At 45.7% G+C, this 25393-nt stretch overlaps 1 protein-coding gene across 1 annotated transcript in view; it reads left to right on the top strand.

Annotated features, from left to right (window-relative positions):
• Positions 1-20336: 20336 nt before the first annotated feature.
• The window catches only part of AQP1 (aquaporin 1 (Colton blood group)), a 74631-nt gene continuing 69574 nt past the window's right edge, over positions 20337-25393 (top strand). Inside the window, 2 exon segments of the mRNA XM_030197727.1 lie at positions 20337-20587; positions 20590-20844. Of these exon segments, the coding sequence (XP_030053587.1) occupies positions 20456-20587; positions 20590-20844 (387 nt within the window). The 5' untranslated portion in view covers positions 20337-20455.

Genomic DNA, 25393 nt, shown 5'->3' with positions numbered 1-25393 from the left:
TTAACAACTTTGAATAACGTTGTGTCATCAGCATATTTAATTACCACTCCTTACAGTGAGATATACACAAAAAAGCATTTCAGTTCATCCCAATCATCCCTGTCTTTCTCGCTCGCTCTCTCTAGACAGTACATATTTGTATTTGTCTAGTTTGCGGAATACATTAAACAACAGGGATAAAAGAACTATTGTGTCTTTCTTTGAAATGACCTCTGCAGACCACCATAAACGTGGCAGGAAGCAGTGATTTATTGACAGACTGGACGTTGTTTAAAAACTGGATACTCTATGAGCTCCTGTGACAAAAGCCTCCAAGGTGACAAAAGCCTTCCTCAAACTTTTACTGGCTTGATTCACAAGACTTTCCCCTTTAGAAAAAGAAAGATGAAAAAAAAAAAAACTCACACCTTATTGAATCAAATGATAGATGTGCATCAGGTGTATTTCTTGAGAGCTAGTTTCTTACTCAGCCAAATCAGCAGCTTGTTCATCTTCCGCCCTTGTGACTTAAGGGATGCATCTTTATTTCATCTTTAAACCGAACAATAAGAGCATTCAATGATATTTCTGTGGAATTAGATTTAGAGTTTCAGATGTGGGCATGAGGGGAGGAGGGGAGGGCAGAGAGAAAAGAGAGCAGCAGAGTTTCTACCCAGCAGCAAAATTTTTCTGCAGGACAGCTCATATTGTTGGCTAGAACATGGTTCCACAGGATGGAAACACTTGTGATGAATTAGTCAGAAGGGTGGAGGAATCTTAAACCATGGCCATGCACATGCAGAGGGAGAGGACACAGTCATAATTTAGGATATAATGTTGGAAAACATTACCAAGACTTTCACTTTAGGGTTTAGGCAAAAATAGTCATGTCTTTGATCTGAATTCATGTTTTAGAATGTCAGAACTGTAATACAAATTAATTGCTCTTGTAAAATTAGAATATATACTTTGGGTCCTATGTTAAAGAAGAAAAAAAAAAGCTGAGCTACGCTAGAGGTCTATAAAATAATGAGTGGAGTTGAACGGGTAGATGTGAAGCATCTGCTTACGCTTTCCAAAAATACTAGGACTAGGGGGCATGCGATGAAGCTACAATGTAGTAAATTTAAAACGAATCAGAGAAAATATTTCTTCACTCAACGTGTAATTAAACTCTGGAATTCGTTGTCAGAGAATGTGGTAAAGGTGGTTAGCTTAGCGGAGTTTAAAAAAGGTTTGGACGGCTTCCTAAAGGAAAAGTCCATAGACCATTATTAAATGGACTTGGGGAAAATCCACTATTTCTGGGATAAGCAGTATAGAATGTTTTGCACTTTTTTGGGATCTTGCCAGGTATTTGTGACCTGAATTGGCCACTGTTGGAAACAGGATGCTGGGCTCGATGGGCCTTAGGTCTTTCCCAGTATGGCAATACTTATGTACTTATGAGCTCCTAAATGTTAGGCTCTTAAGTTGGATGTTTAACTTTTCCCCTTGTTTTCTGTCAAATATAGGTGATAAAACAACAAGGCAGACCTTGTAAGAAACACAAGGGCTCTTTTACTAATCCACGGCAAAAGGTGGTCTGTGGCAGTGCGAGCGCAGCTTTTGGGCGCGCGCCGGGCCAGTTTTTACCGTGTCCTGGAAAAAGGGCTCTTTTTAAGGGGCAGAAAATAGATGTGTAGCAAAATAAAAACCAGCGTGTCCATTTTCGGCCTGAGACCTTACCACCACCCATTGACTTAGTGGTATGGGCGGTAGGCATGCAGCGCGTGCCCACTGCTGTTTACCACCGGGTAAACACCACACGGGCCTGTGTTGAAATTCTGGCAGCTTTTAATCTATTAATAAAGACTGTGTTTCTTAAAAGGTCTGCCTTGTTGTTTTATCTTCCATATTGGATTTGGCAGACTGCCTACCTTAAGTACATAAGCATCGCCATGCTGGGACAGACCAAGGGTCCATCGAGCCCAGCACCCTGTCACCGACAGCGGCCAAAAGAACAAGCAATTTGTCCCGCCAGTCCTAGAAATACTCTATTCCCTCGTCCATCCTTGCTGCTTTTTGTCAAAGATAGGAGCCTGTGTTTTCTGCTAAAAGTCAACTACATTTAGGAGCTTAAAAGTTATGGCCCAATAGTTCAAAAAAGCTGAGCTCTTAAAATTCTGTCCTGATTTCAGCCAGATTTAGGAGCATAAATTTGAACATTCACTTTAATTTAGAAACTTAAAAGTGATGCTCTTACATTTAAGCCTCCCATTCATTTGTCTAGATTTATGAGCCTAGTGCTGAAAATCAGTGCTAAGCATCTCTTTTTTTTTTCCTGCCTTAAATCTGCCCCTGTTGCCACCCACTTGTTATGTTCTTAAATTTAGGAGTTTCGTGAAAGTTTAGCATAAAGGTATGCACTCAGGTCTAGTAGGCTTTCAAAAAGGCCAATTTATGAGCCTAACTCTTAAAGTTAGGAGCATAAATCCTTTGAGGCACAACAGGATAGATATTCAACTGCCACTAATGTTATCCCTGGATATTCAATGCCAGGCCATGTCTATGTTTATATAGCTGGCTATCTCTCATCTGGTTAAGTGCAATATTCAGCACTTAATCTCCTAAGCGACACCACATAGACATAGAAAAATGATACCCAGTGTATCTGAATGTAACTCACCTTAAGCTACTACTGAAAAAGGTGTGAGCAAAATCTAAATATATAAAATAAAATGATGGCAGATAAAGACTAAATGGCTCATCCAGTCTGCCTATCCAGAAGAACATAATAGTAGCCATACTGGGTCAGACCAATGGTCTATCTAACCCAGTATCCTGTTTTCAGCAGTGGCCAATCCAGGTCACAAGTACCTAGCAGAAACCCAAATTGTGGCACCATTCCATGCTACAAATCCCATGGCAAGAAGTTGCTTCCCCATGTCTGTCTCAGTAGCAGACTAAGGACTTTTCCTCCAGGAACTTGTCTAAATCTTTTCTAAACCCAGATACACTATCTGCTGTTAGAACATCCTCCGGCAAAGAATTCCAGAGCTTAACTATTCGTAGAGTTAAAAAAAAATTCCTCCTATTTGTTTTAAAAGTATTTCCATGTAACTTCCTCGAGTGTCCCCTGGTCTTTGTACTTTTGGAATGAGTAAAAAATCAATTCACTTCTACTCATTCTATTTTGTAGACCTCAATCATATCTCCCCTCATCTTTCTCTTTTCCAGGCTGAAGAGCCTTAACCTCTTTAGCCTTTCCTCATACGAGAGGAGTTCCATCCCTTATATCATTTTGGTCACTCTTTGAACATTTTCTAATTCCGCTATATGTTTTTTGAGATATGGTAACTATGATTTGGATAATTTATCCACACTATCCACTATCTCCTCCTCTCTCTAAGCGATCCCACGTGCCTGCCCCACGCTTTCTTGAATTCAGATACAGTCCTTGTCTCCACCACCTCCACCGGAAGGCGATTCCACACATCCACCACCCTTTCCATAAAAAAAGTATTTGCTTAGGTTACTCCTGAGCCTATAACTTCTTAACTTCATCTTTTGCCCTCTCATTCCTGAGTGTTCCTTCATTTGAAAAAGGCTCACCTCCTGTACATTAATCCCATGGAGATATTTATACATCTCTCTCATGTCCCCTCTCTCCCACTTTTCTTCCAGAGCATGTACATTGAGGTCTATAAGTCTGTCCCCATACACTTTATTTATTTATTTAGATTTTGCTCACACCTTCTTCAGTAGTAGCTCAAGGTGAGTTACATTCAGGTACACTGGATATTTCTCTTTCCCAGGAGGGCTCTAAGTTTGTACCTGAGGCAATGGAGGGTTAAGTCATTGCTTAAAGCCCACCTCTTCAATGCTGCGTTCGGCACCTAACCCTTACCATTCAGTGAATCCAGACTGCCCCAATTTGACTGCCCCTATCGGACCGACCGTTCACTTGTCTAGTAGATTGTAAGCTCTTTGAGCAGGGACTGTCTCTCTTTGTTAAATTGTACAGCGCTGCGTAACCCTAGTAGCGCTCTAGAAATGTTAAGTAGTAGTAGCATAGTAACATAGTAACATAGTAGATGACGGCAGAAAAAGACCTGCATGGTCCATCCAGTCTGCCCCAGACAAACTCATATGTGTATACCTTACCTTGAATTTGTACCTGTCCTTTTCAGGGCACAGACCGTATAAGTCTGCCCAGCAGTATTTCCCGCCTCCCAACCACCAGTCCCGCCTCCCATCATCGGCTCTGGTACAGACCGTATAAGTCTGCCCTCCCCTATCCTACCCTCCCAACCACCAACCCCTCTTCCCCTCACCTGCTCCGCCACCCAATTTCAGCTAAACTTCTGAGGATCCATTCCTTATGCACAGGATTCCTTTATGCATATCCCACGCATGTTTGAACTTCGTTACCGTTTTCATCTCCACCACCTCCCGCGGGAGGGCATTCCAAGCGTCCACCACCCTCTCCGTGAAAAAATACTTCCTGACATCTTTCCTGAGTCTGCCCCCCTTCAATCTCATTTCATGTCCTCTCGTTCTACCACCTTCCCATCTCCGGAAAAGATTCGTTTGCGGATTAATACCTTTCAAATATTTGACCGTCTGTATCATATCACCCCTGTTCCTCCTTTCCTCCAGGGTATACATGTTCAGGTCAGCAAGTCTCTCTTCATACGTCTTGGAAGGCAAATCCCATACCATCCTCGTAGCTTTTCTTTGCACCACTTCCATTTTTTTAACATCCTTCGCAAGATACGGCCTCCAAAACTGAACACAATACTCCAGGTGGGGCCTCACCAATGTCTTATACAGGGGCATTAAAACCTCCTTTCTTCTGCTGGTCACTCCTCTCTCTATACAGCCTAGCAATCTTCTAGCTACGGCCACCGCCTTGTCGCACTGTTTCGTCGCCTTCAGGTCCTCAGATACTATCATCCCAAGATCCCTCTCCCCGTCCGTGCCTATCAGACTCTCCCCACCTAACACATACGTCTCCCTTGGATTTCTACTCCCTAAGTGCATCACTTTGCATTTCTTCGCATTGAATTTTAATTGCCAAACGTTAGACCATTCTTCTAGCTTCTTCAGATCTTTTTTCATGTTTTCCACTCCCTCCGGGGTGTCCACTATGTTGGAAATCTTGGTGTCATCCGCAAAAAGGCAAACTTTACCTTGTAACCCTTCGGCAATGTCACTCACAAATATATTGAACAGAATCGGCCCCAGCACCGATCCCTGAGGCACTCCACTACTCACCTTTCCCTCCTCCAAGCGAACTCCATTCACCACCACCCTCTGGTATCTGCCCGTCAACCAGTTCCTAATCCAGTTTACCACTTCGGGTCCTACCTTCAGCCCGTCTAGTTTATTTAAGAGTCTCCTGTGGGGAACCGTGTCAAAAGCCTTGCTGAAATCTAAGTAGATTACGTCCATAGCACGTCCTTGATTTAATTCTCCTGTCACCCAGTCAAAGAATTCAATGAGAATCGTTTGGCACGATTTCCCTTTTGTGAAGCCATGTTGTCTTGGATCTTGCAGCTTATTGGCTTCCAGGAAATTCACTATCCTTTCCTTCAGCATGGCTTCCATTACTTTTCCAATAACCGAAGTGAGGCTTACTGGCCTGTAGTTTCCAGCTTCTTCCCTATCCCCACTTTTGTGAAAAGGGACCACCTCTGCCATTCTCCAATCCCTCTGAACCTCTCCTGTCTCCAAGGATTTATTAAATAGTAGTAGTAAGTGACTTACCCAAGCTCACAAGGAGCAGCAGTGGGATTTGAACCGGCCACCTCTGGATTGCAAGACCAGTGCTGTAACCACTAGGCCACTCCTCCACTATGACAGAGACCACTGACCAATTTGGTAGCTGCTTAACTTAGATGGTAATGTGATGAATATCTTCACTTGACCACATAAGTTCAGACTCTGCCCCCGGACTGCCCAAAAAATATCCAGCTCTCTGTTTAGTGGCCTGTGTTGAAATTCAGCGGCACTGTCCAGTTAAGTGTTGCTGAATGTCAGTGAATAGCCCCACACAGTTGATTTAAGCAGCTGGAAGCCTCTCCTGGCTACTCAAATCACTTTGAATATTGCCCAGTATGCTTTTAAATTTAGGCCTGAAATTCATGAGGGTAATTTTATAGCAGGATGCCTGTGGGGCTCCTTTTCAAAAGAGAAAAACATCCACAACGTGGCATACATCTGCATTTGGATGTTTTTCTCACAAAAATGTCCAAATTGGTATTTTCAAAACCAATTTTTAGATGTTTTTTTCTATGAAGTCCATCAGAAGTGCATTCAAATGACAAGGGGACGTGTCAGGGGACAAAACAAAAACATCCAGTTGGCCATTTTGTTCTAGACCTGTTTTATTAATGAATAAGCCACAAAAAGTGCACTATGACCAGATGACCACTGCAGAAATAAAGGAATGACACCCCTTACTCCTTCAGTGGTCACTGACCCCCTCCCACCCTGCAAATGTATGAATGAAATAATACATACCAGCCTGTACGACAGCTTCAAATGTTATGGCCAGTCCTATTAGAGTAGCAAGCAGGTCCCTGGAATAGCCATGGTTGGTGCAGTGTACTGTAGAGAAGGTGACCCAGGCCCATAATCCAATCTATTACACTTGTAGTGGGGAAGTATCAGCCTCCCCAACCCTCCCCCCCTCAAGCTACTGTACCCAGAAATAGGTGACACCTGCAGTCATAAGGGCTATTGTAGTGATGTATAATTGGGTACAGTAGTTTTTTTTGTTGGTTTTGAAGGACTAACTATATAACATAAGGGGTAATGGTGAGACAAGTACCTAGGACCTTTTATGTGAAGTTCACTGCAGTGCCCCCTAGGGTGCCCCACTGCTCTGCTGGGATGCCAGTGTGGCCAGTCTACTAGGAAAGCTGGCTCCTCCTATGTCCCTACGGCTTGATTTTCTCTGTTTTTTACTTGGACTTTTTTATTTTCAAAAATGGACCAAAAACGATAAACATTTTGAGCACAAAACTTCTAGAAAATAGCCATTTTTAGAAAAAAATAAGCTTTTTTTGTTTTGAAAATGGCTGTATTCCTCACTTGAACTTTGGACATTTATTTAAAAATCACATTACACTAAGGTCTTGTAGCCTGCTACAACTAACAAGTTCTAAGCGGCAGTGGCGTAGCAAGGAGGGCTGCCACCCGGGGCGGTTCGCCGTTGCACCCCCCCCCCCGGGTGCAGCACAATGACCCCCCCTCAGCGCATCAACACCCCCCCGACCCAGTGCCTACCCTCCTCAGCTCCCTCCAACCAGCTCCCGCACTCTACCTTTAAAGAACTTTCAGAAGCCGTGGAGAGGCGAGGCGCAGCGCCTCATGCCTGCATGTAAAAAGAACGTGGATCGTCATCGGCCCTTCCCTCACACTGTCTGTCCCGCCCTTGCGGATATAGGAAGTTGCGTCAGCGGAGGGCGGGACAGACAGCATGAGGGAAGGGCCGATGACGATCCACGCTCTTTTTACATGGAGGCGCTGTGCCTCGCCTCTCCACGGCTTCTGAAATTTCTTTAAAGGTAGGGTGTGGGAGCTGGTTGAAGGGAGCTGAGGAGGGTAGGCACTGGGTCAGGGTGGAGTGTTGATGCGCCGAGGGGGGGGTGTCATCGTGCTGCACCCAGGGGGAGCTGGCAGGGAGCACCCCCCCTGAGCTGACACCCGGGGCGGACTGCCCCCCCGCCCCCTTGCTACGCCACTGCTAAGCGGACAACATAAAAAAAGAGCATACTTCAGGTAATTACACAAAATAATCTCAATCTAAATTAAAATAAACATCTATCGGCTCTGTTTACTGAGGTGTGCTAGCGTTTTTAGCACGTGCACAAAATTAGCGCGTGCTGTGTAGGCGCCCATAGGAACATTGTGGGCACCTACACAGTGTGCATTAATGGTTAGCACACGCTAAAAGCACTAATGCTCCTCTAGCATGGCTTAGTAAATGGGGTCCTATAAGTTAGAAATGTTTTCAGGAATTTCTTGAACTCAGAACGATGTTCTATTTGCTTCAAAAAAGAAGGAAGAGAGTTCCAACTAGACTCAGCCTGATCTGGTAACAAAGATTGATGAGGACGCAGAGCCTTTAATTTGCAAATAGCAGGAAAACCTAAAAGAAATACATTTCTGGTAGCTCTGCTATGATTCCTATTAAAAAAATGTCAGCATCAAGATCTTAAATTGTAATCTGGCCTCCTCTAGGAGCTAGTGTAGCTGAAACATATAAGGAGAGATAGTGTCATAAATATGACACTCAGTGCAGCATTCTGTACTCTCTGCAATTTCATGATTAAAGGTTTCGAGCAACCAACATAAACGGAATTGCAATAATCCAATAAGGATAAAATTAAAGACTGCAAAACTAAACATCCAAAATTGGACAGACATCATATCGAAAATGCCCCCTTTATGTCTGAAGGTTAAGTAGATGTTTATTTTGAGATTTTTCTGAAAACACACAGGATCCTAGCATAGGTATATAGTGTTGTGCAGAAAATGTGATATTGCATCCAACCAAATTTTGAGGCAAATGGACCACTGAACACCCTTAAGAATTAAGTACATAAATGCATAAGTATATAAGTATTGCCATACTGGGACAGACCGAAGGTCCATCAAGCCCAGCATCCTGTTTCCAACAGTGGCCAATCCAAGTCACAAGTACCTGGCAAGATCCCAAAACAGTACGATACATTTTATGCTGCTTATTCCAGAAATAAGCAGTGGATTTTCCCCAAGTCCAATTTATTAATGGTCTATGGACTTTTCCTTTAGGAAGACATCCAAACCTTTTTTAAACACCGCTAAGCTAACTGCTTTTACTACATTCTGTGGCAACGAATTCCAGAGTTTAATTACACATTGAGTGAAGAAATAAATATTTTCTCTGATTCATTTTAAATTTACTACTTTGCAGCTTCATTGTGTGCCCCCTAGTCCTAGTATTTTTGGAAACAGTAAACAAGCGATTCATGTCTACCTGCTCCACTCCACTCATTGTTTTATAGACCTCTTTTATATCTCCCCTCAACCATCTTTTCTCCAAGCTGAAGAGCCCTAGCCACTTTATCCTTTCCTGAAAGGGAAGTTGTCCCATCCCCTTTATCATTTTCGTTGCCGTTCTCTGTACCTTTTCTAATTCCACTATATCTTTTTTTGAGATGCTGTGACCAGAACTGAACACAATATTCGAGGTGCGGTCACACCATGGAGCGATACAAAGGCATTATAACATCCTCATTTTTGTTTTCCATTCCTTTCCTAATAATACCTAACATTCTATTTGCTTTCTTAGCCACTGTCACACACTGAGAAGAGGGTTTCAATGAACTGTACCATCAACAATGACGCCTAGATGCCTTTCCTGGTCGGTGACTCCTAATGTGGAACCTTGCATTACATAACTATAATTCATGTTGCTCTTTCCCACATGCATCACTTTGCACTTGCTCACATTAAATGTCATCTGCCATTTAGACACCCAGTCTCCCAAGATCCTCTTGCAATTTTTCACAATTCTCTTGCGATTTAACAACTTTGAATAACTTTGTGTCACTAATTACTCACTAATTACTCCCATCTCTAGATCATTTATAAATATGTTATAAAGCAGCGGTCCCAGCACATTTTCCCCTGGATTCTATACATGGTGCCAAAACTTAGACACTATTTCTGCACCCTGTTTTCGATGCAGAAAAGTGTTCTTACAGACGCAAGGTGCCAAAATGGGACGGAAATAGCAGATCCATGTGAAAACACACTTACACGCTCATTTATAGGATAATGGCTAAGAGTTTGCTCGCGGATCTGCAAAGGGGGTGTAATATCTGGGCAGGTCAGGGGTGTTTCCTTAAGATGCACGCAGTGTTGTAGAATAGTGTGAATCCACACTCAACTTGTGCACTGGGATTTACACCTGGTTTCAGTTGGTGTAAATCCTCGTGTCCAAAATTGAACACAGATCCAGCGCTGTGCACTGTTCCATAAAGGGCACCTGGAGCGTCCTTTATAGAATATCTTTCAGCACTGATTTTTTTTTTCAGCATCAGATACTGAATCTGGTCCTTTGTGCTTGATGACAATATGCTGCTCAGTCATTATGCAATACTATCAAAGTTCATAATCTCATTGGTCAGATAGGTGGGCTGTTACTGGTGGATGACCAATGTTTTTTTTTCAACCAAAAGTAGCTGCTGAAACCTATTGTGATGAGACAATGTCCCTGTAAAGTTTTGTTGCATTTCATCGTACTTCTGTGATGCTATCGGATGCTGCAATGTCATCGGTTAGATAGATACTGCAGGTGCTCTGTTTCAGGCAGGGAACTGAGGAAATTTCAACCAAAAGTAGCCATTGCATTTGCTCATATGGGGGGTATTCTATAAATGCAGGGCCGCTGAGAGACTGAGCCGGGCCCGGGACAGGGCTGCCGGACAACCACCCCAGGACCAATGTGTAACCAGATCACAGAAATTGGGGGGAGGGGCAGAGCCCAAAGTGGGGGGTACATTTTCCTCCACCTCCCTGTCCCCCGCTGCAACTCCACATACCTTGGCTGATGGGAAAAGCAGCTGCAGGGTGGGCAATGTGACGGACAACAGCACTGGAGGAAGGCTTCTCCTGGTGGGGTTTGGGGATCGCATCCAGCCAAACCAGAGGCCCCAAAACCCTATGTCTGCTCCTCCCCAGCCTCTAAGGGGGGGGGGAGGGGGGCTGGTGGTGGAGTTTTCTGTCTCCTGCTCCTGTCAGGACGCGATCACCCGGGTTCCATCACAAGCAGGAGAGAGACAGACCCTGGCGCCAGGCCCCCTTTAGAGGCCGGGCCTAGGAGAATCTTGCCCCTTCCTGCCTCCTCTCAGCAGCCCTGTATAAATGCTGCTCAAAAATGGGGAATGAAAAAAAATAGGCACTAAGCCCCCAGATTCTATAAAGTGCGACTAAAGTTGCGTGTGCAAATACAGTCATATTCTGTATTTGCACACGTAACTTAATTAGTTAACAAGCCAATCAGCACTGATAATTGCCAATTCACAAGAAATTATTGACAATAATCAATAATTAGAATTTACGCACACAACTGTATAAGCGTATTCTATACCATGATGCGCCTAAATTCTAAGTCACATAGTTCAAAAGGGGGTGTGGAATAGGCAGGTCATGGGTGTTTCTAAAATCTATGCACGTTGTTGTAGAATAGACCTGCTCCACACGTAATTTAGGAGTCCACATTTATACTAAGTAAAACATGGCATAAATGGCCACGGCAAACAGAGAGGGTATACAGTATACATAGAAAGTACACAAACAAAATAAAGCAACACTGGGCCTTCAAGACTGAGACAACAGGAGTATTTTATTGACAAATGACCCGACGCAGGCCGTGTTTCGGCATTGAACAACGCCTGCCTCAGGGGTCAGGGTTTTGATTGTGGAGTATGTAAAATGTATATGTATCCAATGCCTCTGAAGATCTAGGAAACCAAGTGTTCCTGTCGGAAAAGACAGTCGCGATGCGCAAAATAAACTCCTGTATTGGCCTTGTCTTTTGCAAAAACAAATAGTAAAAATATTATTTTTACTATTTGCAAATGACAAGGCCAATGCAGGAGTTTATTTCCTGCATCGCGACTGTCTCTTTTCCGACAGGAACGCTTGGTTTCCTAGATCTTCAGAGGCATTGGATACATATACATTTTACATACTCCACAATCAAAACCCTGACCCCTGAGGCAGGCGTTGTTTAACGCCGAAACACGGCCTGCGTCGGGTCATTTATCAATAAAATACTCCTGTTGTCTCAGTCTTGAAGGCCCAGTGTTGCTTTTTTTGGTTTGTATAAATGGCCACAGCTAAATATAGTCGTGTCAATGGGGGCTTGGTGTATTCTATAAACCACACGGAAATTTAGGCTTATTCTATAACGTGAAGCCTAAATTTAGGCATATTTCATAGAATACGCGTAGTCTTTTCTCATTTTGGTGACAATTTTTTAGGCGTGCTATTCTATAAGTGGCTTATGCCCTTTATGCAATTTTGCCTAGTCCCGATTCCCTCACCTAATGTTAATGGTCAGAGTGACACTTGCTGACACCCGGTGTAAATGCTGGCACCCAAGTTAGGCGCGCTTAGGCGGTATTCTGTATCAACTTCTCAGAACACCCTGGTCATGCCTCCATTTGAGTTATTCGCTAGTAGAGTTAGGCGGCACACCTTATAGAAAAGTGCACAGCCAGACGTGCGTGCAGATTTTAGTGAGTGGCACCAGGGGCATAGCCAGACACCCAACTTTGGGTGGGCCTGGACTCAAGATGGGTGGGCAGAAGAACCCCTCCCTGTCCCACAGGTGATTTGGTCTCTCCTTGTCTCACCTGAATGCCATCTGCTATTTACAAGGTATGCAGATTGGACAGTTGTTGGGAGTTTTCAGCTGGTGGGGCTAGAGAATCAGGATAGGTGTGCTGCTACTGGGTGGGCCTGGCCCACTCATGGCTACACCACTGGTGAGTGCCATTTAACTTCAATAGCTGGTTGCTAGCACCCAATTATTGAAAGTTAAGAGCTCGTTACTTAATTAATTTGTTTGTGCGCCACATATAAAATCTAGGGCAATGTCCAATTACTTGAAGAACAAACAGACAAATGTTCTTTATATGTACAGAGGGGGACAAGCAACAGGAATCACTATCTGTAACGGAATTCAAACATGCGTGGGATAAACATAAAGGAATCCTGGTCAGAAGGAATGGATCCTAAGGAGCTTAGCCGAGATTGGGCGGCAGAGCCGGTGGCGGGAGGCGGAGATGGTGCTGGGCATACTTATACGGTCTGTGCCAGAGCCGGTGGTGGGAGGTGGGACTGGTGGTTGGGAGGCGGGGATAGTGCTGGGTTATACGGTCTGTGCCAGAACCGGTGGTGGGAGGCGGGGCTGGTGGTTGGGAGGCAGGGATAGTGCTGGGCGGACTTATACGGTCTGTGCCCGGAAAAGGACAGGTACAAATCAAGGTAAGGTATACAAAAAAAGTAGCACATGTGAGTTTATCTTGTTGGGCAGACTGGATGGACCATGCAGGTCTTTTTCTGCCGTCATCTACTATGTTACTGTGTTACTATCAATTTGAAGTGTAAATTATGAACGTATATGTGAGTTTTATTGAAAAAAGTGCATAAAACAACTCTGCCTGTGTTCTGCTGAAACACTGCACTTGAACAAGTCTACACGTGGCTTCCATAAAAGTATGCATCTTCTTGTCACTGCATGTGATTTTCTAAAAGTTGTTTTACGCAAGGAAAAGGTCCTCCGCACATGAAAAATCATTTATAAAATTAACTCCCCTCCCTAATTTGCCTAGATTGCTGAGCCTAGGCCCAGAGTCTATAGCGATGGTGATTGATTAAAGTTGCATGTGCAAATTTGGCAGCGTGGCCAAATTGCGCATACAACGTAATTGATTGACAAGCCAATCAGCGCCAATAATTGCCCAATACAAAGTAATTATCGGTAGTAATTGGCACTAATTAGAATTTATGCACATAACTTTCTAAGCTTATTCTGTAAAGGGGTGTGCGTAAATTCTAATGGGCCAATCTGAAATGGGGGTGTGACCATGGGAGGGGCATGGCGGGGCATCGGCATTCCTGTTAGATGCAGGCATTTACACCAGCTTTTAGTTGGCAAAAATGGTCACACCTAAACTTTAATCACAGGTATGGACGCTCTGCATATTCTATAAACTATGCCTAACTTGTTTTTTTGGTGCCATATATAAAATCTGGCCTCTAGTGCTAAAAATCTATTTAAGCTCCTAAAACCTTGTCCCACCACATATCTGCTCCTGTTTTAATCTCCTAAATTGAAGAGTCCAGTCAAAGTTTGAGGATAGATTTAGGCAGTCAGCTCTAGTCAATCTCCAACAGGAAGGAGAATGAAATGTCTGCAGTTATGGAGCACCACTATATGTGCAACTGTGAAATTTGTATTTTAGCAGTGCTAATGTGCAGGGCCGCCGAGAGCCTGAGCCAGGCACAGGGCAAGGCTGCCCCCAGACCCCCCCCCCCCCCCCCAGGATCGCCTCTGCCCCTCCCCTGCCCCCAATTGCTTCTGCTGTCGCCTCCCTCTCCTGCTCCCAGGCCGCCTCGCAGAAATAAGAAGTTACATCAGAGGAGCGTGGACACAGTGAGGGACGTCCCACCTGAGGTGATCTGCCGCTTTGACACAGAAGGCACTGCGCTGCTGATTTAGAGATTTTTTTTGTTTTTTTAAATGAAGGTGGTCGGAATGCAGACAGAAGGGAGCTGAGGGTAGGTAGGTGGAGACTGGGGACTGCGGCGCCGGCGGCCTGGGAGCAGGAGAGGGCGAGAGACCCCGGCGCCGGGCCCGGGGAATTTTGCCCCCCTGCCCCCCCCTCTCGACGGCCCTGCTAATGTGGCAAATGAATGAAAGGATAAACAGCTAGGGTCAGAAACCTCTGCAGTGCCACGGAAGTATCATTTAGCCTTACGCAACATTTTTGCGATCTATACGTTGCCTTTTGCACAATTTTCTAATTCATAATTACTGTATAAAGCAGACTCTTGCATAAATCTTACTTTTGTTGCACACTTAGGGGTCCTTTTACTAAACCGTGGTAAAAGTGGCCTGCGGTAGTGCAAGCGCATCTTTTTGGCGTGCATTGGGCCATTTTGTTCCATGTCTAGGAAAATGGGCCTGTTTTTAAAGGGCCGGTAAACATTTTCGGTCTGAGACCTTACCACCACCCATTGATCTAGTGGTAAGGGCGCACACGGTACACGTGCGGTGACCGGTCAGCGCGTGCCAACTGCCGATTAATGCTGGAAACACCGTGCATGGTAGGAAATAAAAAAAAATTGTCCAAGCATTATGGGCATGCGCCAAAGCCAAAATTCCGCCAGGGGGTGCGCTAGCCTGGCGGTAATCTCATTTTGGTGCATGCTGCATGCGCGTAGAGCCTACAGCGCCTTTGTCAAAGGGCCCCTTAAAGCGTTTGCAATTATGTCACGTATCCTGTACTTTCATTTTGCCTGATCCTTGCATCTGTGTGCTTTTTTTTTGTTTGCGGGTAGCCTTTGCATGTATTGGTACCAAAACTGGTTGCCCTGGTGACAGTAATAACAGTTGTCTTGGGCAAATAATAATCTATCATTCTACAGTGTCTTTTGTGGTAGGTTACTACCCACTGTCAGCGGGGTGAGCTGGAAGCTCAGGCATGTTCACTGTGTTGGCGTTCTGAAGCAAATGCCTCAGGATCTGTTATTGCTTAACGCATGTATGCAAAGGACTCCGTAAACCTTAAGACTGCACTCGTTTACAGAACAAGCTACTGGGATGCTGCTCATTGTTCTGTAAAGACACTGGGGTTGCACTGTTTTGCTGCAGTTCATGCCAGCTCCTTATAGCTGCCCAAATAAATTGACATAACGGTTTATGTGAACATGCGAACCAAGGTAATTAATGCAATGAAAGTCACACTGTTTTCAATGGCTTAAGTCCATGGGGTTTTTTTTAACTGGATTACTCAGGAGTTGCAGGTGTATGAGCTCAGAAGGGATCCTTTTACTAAGCTGCGGTAAGTGTTTGCACGTGTTTACTGTAGCTTAAAAGGGTTTAACGTGGATCGCGCTGAGCTGTCCTGCAGTAAATTCCTAATCTGCCTGTGCTAAAAAGTATCTTTATCTCTTTTTTGTGGAGGGGGTGTGTCTGGGTTGGGGGGAGGAAGGTGTGTTTTTGTACCAATCAGTTAGTACATCTACAATACTGTTGGGCTCGTTTTAAAAAACAGAAAAAACGTCTAAAAAGCGGCATAAAGCACCATGTGGATGTTTTTCCTCACAAAAACGTCCAAATCAGCATTTTTCAAAACGTATTTGTAGGCATTTTTCTTTGAAGTCCATCAGAAGTGCGTCCAAATCTCAAGGGGGCATATCAGGGTTGCGGTAAGGGCGTGTTAAGCGAGGGATCTGGGCGTTTCTAACATTTGGACATTTTTCAGCCATAATGGAAGAAAACAAAACTGTCCTGGACTTAAACTAAGATGTTTTGAGCTAAACCTGTTTTTATAACAAACTAGTAAAAAAGGCCCGTTTCTGACACAAATGAAACGGGCGCTAGCAAGGTTTTCCTCGGAGTGTGTATGTTTGGGAGAGTGTATGTGAGAGTGACTGTTTGAGAGTCAGAGTGAAAGTGTGAGTGTGTGTGCGTGAGAGAGAGAGTGAGTCTGGGTGTGAGTGTGTTTGTGAGAGTGTGTGTGTGAGCTGTGCCCTCCCAATCCATGCCCATCTGTCCCCTGCCCCCTCCATTCATCTTTTTCCAGCAATTCCCCTCTTTCCCTGAGCCCTGTCCTCCCAATCCATGGCCATCCATGCTCCTCTGTCACCTGTCCCCTCCATTCATCCCTATCCAGCAATTCCCCTTTCTCCCTGAGCCCTGTCCTGCAATCCATATCCATCCATGCCCATCTGTCCCCTCCATTCATCCCTATCCAACAATTTCCCTCTCCCTGAGCCCTGCCCTCCCAATCCATGGCCATCCATGCTCCTCTGTCCCCTGCCCCCTCCATTCATCCCTATCCAGCAATTCCCCTCTCTCCCTGAGCCCTGCTGTGCAATCCATATCCATCCATGCCCATCTGTCCCCTCCATTCATCCCTATCCAGCAATTCCCCTCTCCCTGAGCCCTGCCCTCCCAATCCATGTCCATCCATGCTCCTCTGTCCCCTGCCCCCTCTATTCATCCCTTTTCAGCAATTCCCCTCTCTCCCTGAGGCCTGCCCTCCCAATCCATGTCCATCCATGCTCCTCTGTCCCCTGTCGCCTCCTTTCATGCTTTTTCTGCAAGTCCCCTCTCTCCCTTCCATGACCCCCCCTTGCATCCATGCTCCTCTCTCTCCCATGTCCCAGCCTGGGCCACCCTTTTCTCCCCCCCCCCCTTCGCATCCTTGCCCTCCCCCTTCGCATCCATGCTGTCGTTTCTCCCCTGCCCTCCCGCTCCCATTGTTCTTCTTTACTGCCCATCCTCTTCTCTTTCCCTTTTTTTTTTCTTCTTCTTTTTAAATTTACTTCCATGGCGGTTCCGGCAGTGCAGCGTCAGGGAAGGATGCGGCGTTCCCGACGTCTAGCCTTTCCTTCGCTGTGTTCTGCCTTCTTCTGACGTCATCTTTGACGTCAGGAGAAGGCGGATCTCTGCGAAGGGAAGGCTGGAGACGTCGGGAGCGCCGCCTCCTTCCCTGACGCTGTGCTGCCGGATTTGTTTGTTCTTGTTTCCGCTCCGCCCTCGACGTCATGACGTTTGACGCGAGGGCGGGGCAGAGACGGCTGGGTGGCTTCACACCACGAACGCCACAAACCCTTCAGGAATTGTTTTAGTGACTTCAGAACGTTGTCCTCATTAGAACGTTCACGGTGCGTTTTATTATATTAGATAAGGCACAAAAGGTGCCCTAAATAACCAGATGACCACTGGAGGGAATCAGGGATGACCTCCCCTTATCTTCTCAGTGGTCACTAACCTCCTCCTACCCCCAAAAAATGTGATGAAAAACATTACTTGCCAGCCTCTGTTCCACCCTCAGATGTTATACTCAGGTCCATCAGAATAGCATGCAGGTCCCTTGAGTAGTCTAGTGGTGGATGCAGTGCACTGCAGCAGTGGCTTAGCCACAGGTGGGCTTGGGTGGGCCAGGGCCCACCCATTTATGGCTCAGGCCCACCCAACAGTAGCACATGTTTAGTGGGAATCCCAAGCTCTGCCAGCTGAAGATTTTCTCCCTGATGGTAACGAAAACGTTACTCTCCATGACACCGGCACCTGCGCATGCTTAGTTTTCAATGCATGCCTGCTGCCAAGGTAGAAAGAAGCGTTTTCCCACTAGCTGAGTTAAAAATTTTTTTTTTTTTTTTTGGGGGGGGGGGGGGGAGAACGCTTGGTGCCCACCCAATTCTTGCCTAGGCCCACCCAAAATCTGTTGTCTGGCTACACCCCTGCACTGCAGACAGGTAGACCCAGGTTTCTGTCCCCCTACCTGTTACACTTGTGGAGGAAACTGTGAGCCCTCCAAAACTCATCAGAAACCCACTGTACCCACATTAACCTCTTTGAGCAGGGACTGTCTTTATTCTATGTTTGTGCAGCGCTGCGTACGCCTTGTAGTGCTATAGAAATGCTAAATAGTAGTAGTAGTAATATAGGTGCCCCCTTCACTCGTAAGGGCTATGGTAGTGGTGTACAGTTGGGGGTAGTGGGTTTTGGGTGGGCTTTGGGGTGCTCAACTGACAAGGTAAGGGAGCAATGGTCAGATGTGTACCTGGGAGCATTTTATAAAGTCTACTGCAGTGCCCCCTAGGGTGCCCTCTTTCTTTCCTGGGATGTCAGGGGGACCAGTCTACTAAAAATGCCGGCTCCCCCTACATCCCAATGGCTTGATTTTGTGCATTTTGCACTTGGACGTTATTTTTTTTTTTAATGGACCAAAAAATAAAACATCTGAATCACAAAACCTTCTATTTTTGAAAACAAAAGATAGACGTTTTTCTTTTTTTGAAAACTACCTTCTTTGCTATTCAGATTTTGAACGTTTTCGGACTTAGACATCATAATTACTGCAATGGTTTATATGCGGGATGTAAAGTACAGCTTATGAAGAAACTCCAGACAGCCCAAAACACAGCAGCCAGGCTGATATTCGATAAAACACGATTCGATAGCGCTGAACCTCTCCGATTAAAATTGCACTGGCTCCCAATCAAGGATCACATTACCTTCAAAATCTGCTCTTTGGTCCACAAGATTGTCTACGGTGATGCCCCAGGATATATGATTGACTTGATAGATCTTCCGACCAGAAACAGAACCAGAGCGTCACGTACCTATTTGAACCTCCACTACCCAAGCTGCATTGGACTCAGATACAAATCAACATATGCATCGAATTTTTCTTACTTAAGTACACAAATGTGGAATGCAGTACCAAAGAGTGTGAAAACGATTCACGACCATCAAAATGTCAGGCGATCATTAAAGACCTATCTGTTTTGCAAGGCCTATCCTACCGGCCCTACTCAAATGCCTCAACTCTGGAATGCATCAATACCTTACATCGCATTGGACATTATATATTCCTTTATTTTCTCGTCCCTTTTTGTACCTGTTTAACCTTACCTGACCCTTATTTTAAACTGTATTTGTTTAACATCTACTGGACTTGGCGATCGCCTTTACAGTATAATGTAAGCCACATTGAGCCTGCTAATGGGTGGGAAAATGTGAGATACAAATGTTGCAAATAAATAAATATAAAAAATGCCCCTCTGTGTGTTCTAGCTGATTAGCACAGGATTAGTGCATAAGCCCTTTACCACTTACAAAACGGATGCTAGTAAGTGCTCATGCACTAATTTCTATTCATGTGTGCGTGCTAATGGCAACATTAGAGCATACTTAGATATCAACTACAAAATAATTCAGGGAACAAGTTTCCAATAAAGGAAAATCCTATAAATATAAACACACTTCATGTATCCGTCGGCAGTCTGAACGGAGTAACACTGGACTGGAAGTTCTGAAGCAGCAGTGGCGAGATGGAGGCCCCCGTTAACCACGGTCTAAGTAACGGAGGAGCCTTAGAGAAGTTTAAGGTCGTCGCAGTCAGGCTAAGTCAGCAAGTACCTTCTCTATTTTTTCAACATCTAAAAAGATCGATGTTTTGAAGTTAAAATTTCCAGGAGGTTTTTTTCCGATGATGAAAAAGCCCTAGCCCTTCCACCCGTTTGTTTTAAGGGAGAAGGTGCTTCTTGAGGTTTTTCCTCCTGACACACTTGTGTATTAGCTTTCTGTTTCCAAGTGTTTATGTTTATAACATTAGATCATAGCCATGAATTCCAACAATAGAAAATTGGCCAATTTACTGCTGCAGTGAAACTACGGACACTTTTTACCGCAGCTTAGTAAAAGGATCCCAAAATGTGCAGGCTGCTGTCAAACTAGACAAAGCCTTCACTTTTCTTTTGGGCATCTGACACGCAGAGGGACTTAATTCTCTTGTTCCATCTTAACAAACGGTGCTATAATCAGCCACATGTTTGTAGTGAGTAGCTGTGGACAGGGCACAGTAGTACATTTGAAAATACCTCATTCATTGTGAAGCCACCCAGTACATAAATGACATAAACAGCCTGTGTCCCACCACAGTGAAGCCTGAAACTCTATAATTGAAAACCAGCAGCAGAAAAAACAAAATTGGCAGGCTTGTGCTGCTTCACTTTCTTTCCACAGCATCACTGAAGATTTTCTTCCCTTCTTTTGTGCAACACCCCTTTCCTCTTACAGACCACCCAAAGCCCTATAAATAATGCAAAGTAGTGGGCTTTCCCTTCAGACTGCTTCTCCATCTTTCAAGGGGGGACTAAGGAGCTAAGCAAGGAAGAGACTTCAAAAATGGTCAGCGAGATCAAGAAAAAAGCCTTCTGGAGGGCAGTGGTGGCCGAGTTCCTGGCCATGACTATTTTTGTCTTCATCAGCATCGGTTCGGCGCTTGGCTTCCAGTTCCCGATAGGTACAAACAAACTGTGACTCCTGTCCAGGACAATGTCAAGGTGTCGCTGGCTTTTGGGCTGGCTATTGCTACCATGGCTCAATGCGTGGGCCATGTCAGTGGTGCTCACCTGAACCCGGCGGTGACCCTGGGCTGCCTCCTTAGCTGTCAGATCAGCATTCTCAAGGCCGTCATGTACATGATCGCCCAGTGCCTGGGGGCTATAGTGGCAGCTGCCATCCTTCAGGGGGTCACCTCATCTCTGGAAGCCAATTCACTGGGTCTCAATTCGGTAAGTGGAAAAAGAAAATCCCAGTCATCATAATTTTGTTTGTTGATTACTATCTGCAATGTAAAACCATAACTTGGTTTTGCTTAAAAATGTTTTTTATGGAAAATGCATTGTCCAGAAGGAAGTATATATTTCATATATAGCTTAAACCAGTAGAGAATGACTGGCTACAAAATTAGAAATGTTGGCCAAAACTATGGTAGCCAGCCAGCCACCTTAAATAATGATGTATACCTGCTGAGGAATTAGGTTTTAGATTATATCTGTTGCACATTATTACAGCAGATCAAGAGCTTTTAAAAGAAAGAATTTCCATGCTCCTGTATTCATTGTACTTTTAAGACATAGCATCTCACTTAAAATACACTGAACAAGGGATAAGCATGAGGAACTAGAGATGAACAGAAGGGTAAGACACAAGGACACATGGGTTACATGAAAAAATGTTTATGATGGGGTGGCAACAGGTGGACAAAAAGCCGTCCCCAGAATCCAGGGAAAGAGACCAAACCCAAGGAAAACGTTTTCATTATAAGAGCTAAGGGGGAATAGAAACTTTGACTTCTGAAGATGTGCGGGAGGATTTGGAAGGAGTCTAATCAGCCAGCAGAATAGGGAGCTGGTAGGACAGTGCCCTGGACAAGAGGATTAAAGATAAGGGGGCAGTAATGCTATGAATGATACAGGGCGGAGCAGCAGCACCTGAACTGAATTCAGCTTGTGCTGGGGAGACGGTGAAGCTCTTCATTTGCCACCAGGGCAATTACTGAGAAATTAGGGCAGGGAATTGTGCGGTGAATTAGTGTCGGGGGGGGGGGGGGGGGGGGGCAAAGTGAAATGAAGCAGAAGAAGCAGTAAATACCGTGAGCCGACTGTCTCCAGATCTTTGAAAATTCAGTCGCGCGGCTGAGGAACTTTTGCAGCAGCAAAGTCTTGGACACAGGTGGAATCCCAGTTGCGGTTTGCAAGGTGAGGATTTGCAACCCAAGTGCCCGGAGAGAGCAATCGAGCTGAGGAGGATGTGAGGGGTGTGGTCCTCGCGACCTTCATTCATTTGGAGAAAGCGTGGAAGCAGGGTGTGTGCAGAAGGGGAAAGTAGCAGGGAATATATTTTGTAAGTTGTGCAGCAAAAAAAGAGGATCTGGTATATAACAAACACCAATCGGATCTCTGTGACAATGCTGATTAAATAAAGTAAAAAAAAAAAAAAAAAAAGGCTTGATTTACTACACCAGAATAAGCTCAGTACATATACAGATACAGCTGTAAGTGGAAACCGACTTTAAATGCATATCTATTATGTCCGAGCCATCCTAAATATAAATATTGATTAAGGTTGATATTGAAAAAGAAATCGCTTCATCGTTTATAGTGGAGGAGCTGAGAAACTCATTTGAGACATTCATGTGAGGATGTCTCTGGTTGGGTTGACCAGGATGCTGTCCCCCCCCCCCCCCCCCCCCCCATCCTCATAAATAGTGGATTAGACAGCTAAAGACCAGTTTGGTCTGTCTAGTCTGTCCGGGTTATCGCTTGCCCTGCAGTGCTGCAAGTTACTTTCCTCATACCTTATCTTTGGGATATTTTACCTTCCATATAGTGTAAGTTACTTTCCTCATGCCTGATTTGGGCGGTGGTTGTACCAGCTGCACAGTGTAAGTTACTTTCCTCATGGTGTCTTATGATAAGCACAGCTGTCATTTCTCAGTTGTTTTGAGCTGAGGTGCTCAGTTCTTCCTTTCCATCCTCTTGCCCTTCAAGGATCCACCGTATTTACCCCATTCTTTTATTAATGTATATGTTGCTCACGCCTTTTTTTCCGTTGTAGCTCAAGGTGAGTTGCATTCGGGTACGGTGGGTATTTCCTTGTCTCTGGAGGGCTCACAATCTAATTCTGAACCTGAGGCAATGGAAGGTTAAGGGACTTGCCCAAGGTCACAAGGAGCTGCAGTGGGATTTGAACTGGGCTCCCTTGGTTCTCCATCCACAGCTCTAACCATTAGGCGACCCCTCCAGCACTGTCCTTGTCTCCAGCACTGTCTTTGTCTCCACCACCTCCTTCAGGAAGGCATCAACCACTCTGTGAAGAAATATTTCCTGAGGGTTATCTAAAGGCTTGTTTGTCCTGTAATGCCTTTCAGACATGGGCAATCGCTGCTTCCCCTAAAAAACTTATATATGTATGTTTGTATGTATGTATCTCTCTCTCTCTCTCTCTCTGTATGTGAGAGAGAGAGAGAGAGAGAGAGAATAAACAATTTACAGTCAAAGACATCCAGGTTAAAAAATGTGCCCAGAGGCTCAAACTAGTGGATTGATGCTGAGCAAATTAGCAGATGGCAGTTTCTGGGTGTATCCTATAGAAAGATGGGCAGTTCTTATCTGAGGCACACAGGAGCACTAGGGAAGAATGATTGACTTAGTACAACCTCTACAGTGGTACGGGCGACCACAAGATACAAATATGAGATTTCTGGGAGCACTGAAACACTTTTCACCAATAGTCTTTAATAGACTGCGTCAAGCAGTAACACCATCAATGAAAGAAAGCTGACGTGCTTTGCATATGCCAGACTGTGGTTGAATAGTGCGGTGAATAAAATCAGAGCTGCTTAAGCCTTCACTCACACAATTGCCAGTGACAGAACTGGAGCCTGCCTGGGACAAGTCTAGAGGGTGATGGGAACAGTTAGGAAGGGAGTTGACTGGCAAATGAACGAGGTCCATGGTGCCGTAGAGCGACTGGGCAGACTTGGTGGGGTAAATGGTTCTTATGTACTGACCTGGATTGGCCACTGTTGGAAACAGGATGCTGGGCTTGATGGACCTTTGGTCTGTTCCAGTGTGGTAGTACTTATGTACAACTAGGACATTTGTTATGTTCATGACAGAGATATGCTTTGTAAGGCACCGCAACAGTGATAGTCAATACAAACAGTGGCGTAGCAAGGGTGGGGCGGTGGGGGCGGTCTGTCCTGGGTGCACGCCGCTGGAGGGGTGCAGAGAGCAGCCACACGCCTGTCGGCTCCGCTGTTTCCCTGCTCCCTGTGCCCCGCAACAGGTTACTTCCTGTTCCGGGGCAGAGGGAGCAGGGAGCCAGCGCCGGGCGGCCGCTCCCAGCAGCCAAGAATGCACCTGGGGGGGGTTGATGCGCTGGGGTGGGGTGTTATTGCACCGGGGGGTAGTGCTGCATCCTGGGGGGGGGGGGGGGTGCGCATTGGCGATCCACCCCAGGTGGCAGCCGACCTAGGATCGCTACTGAATAGAAAGCTGTGGATTTGGCTATTTGTCTTCTGGATTTCTTTCACTGACCAGTGGCGTATCAAGGGGGGGGCGGTGGGGGTGGTCCACCCTGGGTGCACGCCGCTAGGGGGGTGCCACGCGCCGGTCAGCTTCCTTCGTTTCCATGCTCCCTCTGCCCCGGAACAGGACCTGTTCCGGGGCAGAGGGAGCATGGAAACGAAGGAAGCTGACCGGCGCGTGGCACCCCCCCCAGCGGCGTGCACCCGGGGGGGTTCTTTTGGCGGTGTGTGTGGGGGAGTGTCCTTTCGCCGGGGGGGGTCACGCTGCATGGGGGGGCGCTGCACCCGGGGGGTTCTTTGGGCGGTGTGTGGGGGTGTCCTTTCGCCGGGGGGGTCACGCTGCACGGGGGGGGGGGGCGCTGCACCCGGGGGGGGTTCTTTGGGCAGTGTGTGGGGGTGTCCTTTCGCCGGGGGGGTCACGCTGCATGGGGGGGGGGCGCTGCACCCGGGGGGGGGTTCTTTGGGCGGTGTGTGGGGGGTGTCCTTTCGCCGGGGGGGTCATGCTGCACGGGGGGGCGCTGCACCCGGGGGGTGGGGCGCATCAGCGATCCGCCGCGGGTGTCAGCCCCCCTAGGAACGCCACTGTCACTGACGTTGCTTAAAGTAATACTGCTTCACCAATTTGCTTTATTTCTTTGAAGGTGTGAATAAACATTTGCATAAAGGTGAGCCCATTGGTGTAGTGTGTCTACATTTTCAGAAAGCTGTTGACAAAGTTCCTCAGACTCCTGAGGAAATTAAAGAGTCATGGGATAGGAGGCAATGTTCTGTTGTGGATTAGGAATTGGTTATTGGACAGAAAACAGAGGGTAGGGTTAAATGACCATTTTCCTCAGTGGAGGAGGGTGAATAGTGGAGTGCCGCAGGGATTTGTACTGGTGCTATTTAACATACTTATAAATAATCTGGAAATCAGAATGACGAGTGAGGTGATTAATTTGCAGATGATATTCAAGGTTGTTAAAACACACGTGGACTGTGAAAATTTGCAGGAAGGACCTTAGGAAATTGGAAGACTGGGCATCCAAATGGCAGACGAAATTTAATGTGGGCAAATGCAAAGTGATGCACATTGGGAAGAATAATTCCAATCATAGTTACCTGATGCTAGTTTTGGATGTCATTGTAGACAATATGCTGAAATCTTCTGCCCAGTGTCAGCGGCAGTGCCCTAAAAGGATGCTAAGTAGTATTAGGAAAGAGATGGTAAATAAGACCAAGAATATTATAATGCCTCTGTATCACTC

This window comes from Microcaecilia unicolor, chromosome 1, assembly GCF_901765095.1.
Source record: "Microcaecilia unicolor chromosome 1, aMicUni1.1, whole genome shotgun sequence".
In the NCBI taxonomy this organism is placed as follows: Eukaryota; Metazoa; Chordata; class Amphibia; order Gymnophiona; family Siphonopidae; genus Microcaecilia; species Microcaecilia unicolor.
This window is presented reverse-complemented; position numbering and strand designations above follow the sequence as displayed.